This window comes from Juglans regia, chromosome 2 (assembly GCF_001411555.2).
Source record: "Juglans regia cultivar Chandler chromosome 2, Walnut 2.0, whole genome shotgun sequence".
Taxonomy (NCBI): domain Eukaryota; kingdom Viridiplantae; phylum Streptophyta; class Magnoliopsida; order Fagales; family Juglandaceae; genus Juglans; species Juglans regia.
The window spans coordinates 33,241,745-33,250,017 of NC_049902.1; the positions used below are offsets into that span (position 1 = coordinate 33,241,745).

At 34.1% G+C, this 8,273-nt stretch overlaps 1 protein-coding gene across 3 annotated transcripts; it reads left to right on the plus strand.

Moving 5' to 3' along the window:
• Positions 1–589: 589 nt before the first annotated feature.
• Positions 590–4,594, plus strand: LOC109011882 (zinc finger BED domain-containing protein RICESLEEPER 1-like). 3 transcript variants are annotated; one of them, XM_018993255.2, is made up of 4 exons: positions 612–777; positions 1,011–1,069; positions 2,115–4,108; positions 4,208–4,594. In XM_018993255.2, exons 3-4 carry the CDS (start codon positions 2,140–2,142, stop codon positions 4,261–4,263), a joined length of 2,025 nt encoding a protein of 674 aa, XP_018848800.1. In that variant the 5' UTR covers positions 612–777; positions 1,011–1,069; positions 2,115–2,139; the 3' UTR covers positions 4,264–4,594. The 3 variants fall into 3 exon arrangements, with proteins under 3 accessions (XP_018848793.1, XP_018848800.1, XP_018848809.1); XM_018993264.2 differs by lacking the exon at positions 1,011–1,069 and having other exon boundaries at positions 4,208–4,273; positions 4,460–4,594; XM_018993248.2 differs by lacking the exon at positions 1,011–1,069 and having other exon boundaries at positions 590–777.
• The last annotated feature ends 3,679 nt before the right edge of the window (positions 4,595–8,273 follow it).

Below are 8,273 nucleotides of genomic sequence, written 5' to 3' on the forward strand. Positions count from 1 at the left end.
TCCAGTCTTCCATTTGTCTGAATTCCTCTCATTTTTATCTATTTTAATCAAAGATAAATGTTTCAGCCTACCTTTTATGTATCCAATTCCAATAAAAAAAACAATTGATGCCGTTTATTTCATAATTATTTTCAACTTAATTCATCTAATTTCATATAATTATTATAATTTTTTAAAATTTTTATGTATAATAAAATAAATAATTTAATTTTTTTAAATTTTAAAATAAAAATAATATAAAAAAAATATTTTATAATAATTTTTTATTTAATTTTTTAATTTTAATATTAATTCATCTCTCCTCGTCTAAAAAATAAATGATGGCGTTGGCTCATGTGATTAGATAGTAACTCAAAAAAGTTGTAATTTACAAAGTTGTTATTCGACCTTTTCTACTCATGTGTTGGTTTTAATTGCTTCTTAATTATTAATATTTAAAAAAATTAAAATTATATCATATTAGATTGGTATGAGTAATGAATAGAATAATTTAATTATTTTAAAAATAAAATAAAAATAAAAAAATAAAATAAAATAAATTGTGAAGTAGGGTATATATATAAATAACAAGCTATTCGTAATAATATCCAAATTAGGCATTGACCCACCTACCGAACCAAATCGATCTGGCCTTATCGGATCTAACCCATTTTCTCTCACAGCAACACCGGGTTCAGTCTCTTTCCAGGGTTGCCAAACAATCCAACCCTATCCCTACCGGACCCGCCGATCGGGCCCCTTTCTGAAGCTGCAAACGGAACTTACGCAGCTACCTCCGTAAGACCAAATTTCGATTTTTTTTTAATATTTTATCCATTACTTGTACTTTTAGATTCCCTCTTTATTGGGTTCTCATATCAATGCATTTATGGCTATAGAGGAATTGGGTGCTGAAATTATAGCGTTTGTGATTGAAGTTTGTGTTTTTGGTGCAATTTCTGAATATATCTTTGTATGGGTTTTTTCTTTTTCTTGTTGCTGATGAATATTTGAGAATAATTTGTTTTCAGGATACCAGCTTATATGAGCATAATCTTTGAGGTTTGATTCGAATTACGAGACTGTCCAGGCAAGCACATTGCTTGGTTCAATGGGGTGCCACTTGTTCCACTTCAGAAGTTTACGTTAACCAGTGGTTTTTTTATATTAGGAAACCTGAATTTGAAATTACTGTCACCTTTTGATGAACCAAATTTGTTGCTTCTTTCTTTTCTTTCTGACTTTTTATTTACAATCTGAATTTGTTGGTGATTTATGAAATTGGGGGAATTCCGTTTAAATTTTGATGTCTTGTAATAGATTTCTTGAAAACTGGTGTACGATGCCCCTGTCTTTTTGAATTCTGATTTAGTTATATGTTTGTGTTCATTAAAGTAAAAGATCATCTGTTAAGGTTTTGTTTTGGGATTTGTTTTACATCCAGTGAGTTTTCCCTTGACATGTTACTTATAAAAATAAAAATAAAAAGTTTTTCCCTTGATATGTTCTGTATAAAAAATGAATGCACAAGATCAGAAGATTGATGGAAAATTCTACTTATTATTTAGCTATAAGCAATCTTGTCCTTTCATTTTTTGACAGGATCTACCTATTGAGTTTTTAAAAGAATGTGAGCCAAATCCTTTGGTATGATATCATTCACTCTGTTTTGATATTTATCTTCTAGATGTATCTTATATATGTGTATATTGTGCGACTCATCACACGTATCGTAGGTTACAATATATTCAATAATACGTTATGTGGCCAGTGTATGGCTATTTTTTTCCATCACGATTATAAACTGGGTTTAGGGAGAATTTCCTGTGCATTGCTTACACTTGCAATTATTCTGAAGTGATGATATGGAGTAACTTGGGCGGTTCAGCCACTTGCATCTATTTGAAATGCAGCACTGTAATTAGTAATATTCTACTGACTGTGGTCAAGAGACCTCTCCTAATCTTTGTATGAAATGTTGTTACTTGAGAACCTAATGATGGGTTCACATTTGGAGTAATTGAGGGTTTATCATAACTTTTCTGGCTCTGTTGTGTTTTCAATGTTTGAGGTTCACAAGATTTATGTGCTAGACTTGCTTTTTTACTTTGTATCCATGGTTCTTCTTTATGCAGACCTTTGTCAACATAACCTTATGAGATGGAAATATCAAATGACTTGGCTGGCAAGAAACCAAAGCGATTGACGTCTGTGGTTTGGAATCATTTTGAGAGGGTTGGAAAGGCCGAAAGTTGTTATGCCATTTGTATACATTGTAACAAGAAACTCAGTGGCTCAAGTAATAGTGGAACAACACATCTGAGAAACCACTTAATGCGATGTCTGAAAAGATCATCCACTATTGACGTGTCTCAACTACTTGCAGCAAAGAGGAAAAAAGATACTACCATTAGCATAGCAAATGTCAGCTTCGATGAAGGGCAGATAAAAGATGACAATATTAAGCCAAGAATTTTGAAGTTTGATCAGGATCAGAAAAAGGATGAAATCATTAACCTTGGGAGTAGTAAGTTTGATCAGGAGAGGAGTCAGATTGATCTTGCTCGCATGATAATATTACATGGTTACCCATTGGCCATGGTTGACCATGTTGGATTCAAAGTATTTGTCAAGAATCTTCAACCGATGTTTGAGGTTGTGCCAAATAGTGCTGTTGAGAAAGCTTGTGTGGAGATTTATGAGAAAGAGAAACTGAAAGTGTATGAAACGATAAATAAATTGAATGGTAGAATTAACCTTTGTGTTGAATTGTGGTCTTCACATGAGAACATTGAGTATTTGTGTTTGACAGCACATTATATTGATGAGGATTGGAAATTGCAGAAGAAGATTCTGAACTTCGTTACACTTGATTCTTCTCATACTGAAGACATGCTTCCTGAAGTGATTAATAAGTGTGTAATGGATTGGGATGTGGACCATAAGTTGTTTGCCTTGACATTTGATGATTGTTCCACAGATGATGAAATTGTCCTGAGACTTAAAGAACAGATATCTCATAAAAGGCCTCTTTTAAGTAATGGTCAGTTATTTGGCGTGCGATCTGCTGCGCACATTATAAATTTGATTGTTCTAGATGCTATGGAAGCATTGAGAGAGGTAATCCAAAAGATTCGAGCAAGTGTCAAATATGTTAGAAGTTCACAAGTAACACAAGGAAAGTTTAATGAGGTCGCCCAACAAGTTGGAATCAGCAGCAAGAAGAACTTACTTCTTGATCTCCCAGTTCAATGGAACTCAACGTATATCATGCTTGAAACGGTCTTGGAATACAGGGGTGCATTTTCTCTCTTGCAAGACCATGATCCTGCCTACGCATCAGCTCTAACTGATACAGAGTGGGAATGGGCCAGTTCTGTCACTGGTTACATGAAACTTTTTGTTGAAATCATAAATGTATTTTCCAGCAACAAATGCCCAACTGCAAATATGTATTTTCCTGAGATTTGTGATGTTCACATCCAATTAATCGAATGGTGCAAGAGTCCAGATAATTGTCTTAGTTCCATGGCATTGAAGATGAAAGCCAAGTTTGATAAATATTGGAGCAAGTGCAGTTTTGCTTTGGCAGCAGCAGCCATCTTAGATCCTCGATTCAAAATGAAGTTAGTGGAGTATTATTATTCTCTGATTTATGGTAGTGCTGCTTTGGATCGTATCAAGGAAGTTTCTGATGGTATAAGGGAACTTTTCAATGCATACTCTATCTGCTCAACGATGATTGATCAAGGTTCAGCTTTGCCTGGTAGCAGCTTACCTAGTACAAGTAATGACACCAGGGATAGACTGAGGGGCTTTGACAAATTTCTTCACGAGACTTCTCTCAGTCAAAATGAAATATCGGACTTAGACAAATATTTGGAGGATCCGGTCTTCCCTCGTAGTTGTGATTTCAACATCTTAAATTGGTGGAAAGTTCATATGCCGATGTACCCCATCTTGTCCATGATGGCACGAGATGTTCTCGGGACTTCCATGTCGACTGTTGCACTGGAGTCGGCATTTAGCACTGGAGGTAGAGTGCTTGATGATTGTAGAAGTTCGCTGAATGCAGATACTCTTCAGGCATTGATATGCACACGAGATTGGTTGCGGATTGAATCAAGAGGTATGTTCCCCAAATTTTCACTATCTATTATTTGATTTATATTCTAATTTATTGACTGGTAGAGTATATTTTTAGTTAATTTCTACTCTTCTGTCTCAGATTTCAATCCATCCTCGAGCCTTTCTACTCTACCCCTTGTCATTGAATCGAATTAATTTGTGTGGGGTATGTTTTTGTCGCGTTTGTCACGATGCATTCCCCTCAAATATCATGATTTTGTTGGGTTAAGTATATATATGTGCCAATCAACTTATTTCCAATTTTATGTTGTTTTTCATGCAAAGTTGATGGTTGTATGGGCTCATGATAGCGTCTAATTGTGTGTTTTTTTTTTTTCCCCCCTCACAAAAGGGCGTTACTCTAGAACCTGCTGTAGTGTTGTAACCATACTCTCGTAGCTAGATAAATTGGTCATGACTTGGAAGTACTTTTCAAGAAGCATTGTACATTTCACGAGAGCAATTAGATTCAGGCAATTATGCTCAAGTTAGAGGGACCCTCTCTCTCTCCCTCCCTCCCTCCCTCCCTCCCCAAAAGGAGAAAGCTGCTCCACCGTTGATGATGCTTTCCACATTAATGACATGGTCAGTGTTCTTTATTCCTTAATATCATCAGGTGCTTGCCTTTAGAACGTGTATCTCTGAAATCATGCTTTTCCTTTAGGAGTTTAGGGAGTTTTTTAATGGGATTATTATTATTATTATTTTTTCTCCTTTAAAATAGTAAGCAAATTGACTACAAACAAAGACATCTCTGAAATTTAGTTGTAAACTAATGAAATACAATTTGAATGTGGAAAAGATCACACACTTCATATAGGCAGAGATTGTAATGTTTAGGAGCTGAGTGGCTGAGTTGTTCTGATTAGCAGCAGAAGAGTAATTAATCCCACCTTTGTTGTTGCAAGTATGTGCTTATTTTGGTTTATAGGTCTTGACATGTCTATAAACCAAGGTCTATAAACTCATTTGTGAACCTATCATCTAATGCCACATCATAGAATGATAAGAAGATGATGAATAAATTTTTTCCTAAAAAATAGGCCCGAAGATCTTGTAAAAATCCACAATTTTGGATATACCTCCCTAAATTTAGGGGATCTCAATCTCTTGAAAAAGAATCTTTCCCAGGAATCATAATTAACTTTTTCTCTTTTTTAAAGTCAGCCATATTCAGCAAATTGATGATATTGGTCGCACCAAGAATTTATTTTAGAGACGACTAAATCTATCCCCCAATATACAGGGCGGTCCATTCTAGCATACCACATATATATTTATGTATTTTCAATTTTGTATAGCATTCTCATGAAAAAAACCAAAGGATTGTGATCTCCCGATGCCCCCACATGTTGAGGAGATTCTAGACCACAGAATCATATTCCCAAAGCTGTTGGCACTTCATATGCCTACATATATGTGTTGTGTCTATGCGGTGTGAGTGGTCACAAAGAGATTACCCCCTACTACCGCCCACCAGGTTTAGACCCTACTTTGCTTCCCCACTCTTCACTTTAGCTCTTTGCTATATCTTAAGCAGCTTTTTAAGCTCCTTTTATTTCAACTACTATAAACAAAACCACCCTGATTTCTTTCCCATTGATTCTTAATTTTCATTTACTCATACTATCTTTATTATTATAAAAGGCTATATAATTTATTATTAAAGCTTGGAATATATTCTTTAGCAAATAAGACAATATATATGAAACTTACTTCTCATATTGATATGACTCTCTTTACAGACCACCGCGTGGTTGATTAAAATTTTTAAAAAAATATATCCAGACTAATTAAAGGATGTTTGAGAACATAAAAAAATGAAAATTGAACTTCCGAGTTTCTCTATCCTTTTTGTATTTATGTTTTAAATTTTTTTAATGAACTATAGTGTTACGTTAAGAAAGTCATCTATAATATTATTTTTAAAGCACACGTGGCTGTAGCGCAAGAATGCAACGAATTTTTAATTTAAAAAATAAAAAAATAATAATGATAAGAAAAGACGAAAGATATCGTACAGAAAATTTCTGCAGCCATCATTTGTTTTCGAAAGGATAGCATGTGGATAAGGAAATGCAATGACCCCTGGGAACGTTGGCGTGGGTGATGATGCATGCGCGAGTACTGCGGTAAATGTCTTCATCATTTGCATGCTATCTTTGGTCAGATATGGAATCCATAAAGGCTGCAGACTCGATCAATTGGCTAACCTACGTGCATTATCAGTGCATGTATTTTTTTTTTCTTTCTTAATTCATTTAATTAATATTTTTTTCTGCTTCCCTTCTCCTTTTCTTTGCTTTGCTTTTCTCTTCTCTGTTTTTTCTCATAAATATCTATGGGAATTAACAAAGTTAATTGGTCGCCTGGCAACTTGGTTCCTGACGCTGGAAAAAAGGGTCCCTTTCTCCAATCCAAAAGATAGTGCATGAAGAAAGAACTGAGCTGGGGCCAGTGATCTTGAGGCAAAAAGATCATAGCATAGCAAGAAAATCAAAGGCAACCTCTATCTAGACTGTATATAATAGCTTCCATTTCTTTTTTCTTTTTTCTTTTTATTTTTTTTTCCATGAAAATGGATATGGAATATCATACTTTGCAAGCTGGCTGCCAAAGTGATTTGACATGCTTAACATAAAGACAGCAATGAAATCTCTAATTATTTGTTCAGATGTTGTCACAAAAAAGGATGTAGAAAAGTATGTGAGCTCACGTCTCAAAAAAACTTTTTTTAAAAAAAAAAAAAGAAAGTTGCGAGCTCACGTGAGAGCCATAAATTAAAAGGGTTGAGATATAAAAAGGTGTAGTAGTTCTGCTGCGCTAGTGATCCATGACTCCCATGCATTATATCGATCTGAGATCAAAGCATGCATGTAGCAGTTTAGAAAATAAAAGATTAAAAAGTTTGAGCCAAAAACAAAGTAGATTTGGATCCTTAATAATGATATTCACATAATATGATAAGGACATGTTCTGTCATATATAGACATCATGCTTAAACAATGATATTCACATAACTTTTATTACCTTTATTACAATTAATTTATGACTTATGAGTTAGTGTGCATACAGTCTCTAAATAGGGATTGTTAATGTAAATTTATACAGTTATATTTAAAAAAAAAATTATAATTATAATAATATTTTTTTTAAAATGATATTTTTTTTCTTTTTACCCTCATTCATCAATGAGACTGTAAATATAATTTCTCTTAACTTATAATGCGATAGTACTGTTAATTTCTCAAAAATATTAAAGTTCTTTTATTTGAGTTTTAGTTGGAAAAAAAAGTTGTAAAAATGATTATATGTCTATAATTACTCCGCATGCTTAAAGTTCAATCGAGGGATTTAAACTTTGATCGATACCTACCGAATATATATTGTATTTAATTACTAATAAATAACCGATCAAGACACAGTTGGTTAATAGATGTCCTTTAATTAGCTTAATTAATATTGACATTAACTGTCGAAGCTAGTGATAATCATTGTCAATCAACAGCAGGCTCACACGAATGGTTATTCCACAAAAATATGTGAAAAATGAGATCGTGACTTCAAAATCCACTAGCTTAGATGGACATGCTACTGTGCTTACATTAAAAAAAAAAAAGAACCATCAAAATCAACCCATTAATGTGAGTGCAAATCGATTGATGGGGAACGTAAAGTTGTAGGAAAACAAATAAATAAAGAGCAATTGGATTCTAAGCACAAAGTAATTTAAATTAGTGATAGTTGGATTCTAAATATATAATTAATTAATTTGATCATCAAGCTTTGCTTGCTTTTAGTTTAATTTCATGCAAAGATGGATGGGGCCGGGGGTGGTAGCTGGGCTGTAAGAATCAATTAGTTAGTGGGAACAAGCTGCTTAAAGGCAAAACCAAGTGTTTGTCTACGTGCACACTCAATAGTTAAAAAGGAAATAATTCACATAGGACGAGAGGAGAATCGAATTCCCTCACTCCCGAGCGAATGGGCGCACCCAAAAGGTCCCAATTAAAGACAAAGCAAAAGTGAAAGGATCAATTGCATGCGACCACTCCCTCCCAATATTCACCCGCGCCCAATTCCCCCCCCCCGCCAAGAATATATAAATATATATATATAAATATATATATATATATATAAAAGGTGAACCCCAGCTAGCACTGCCA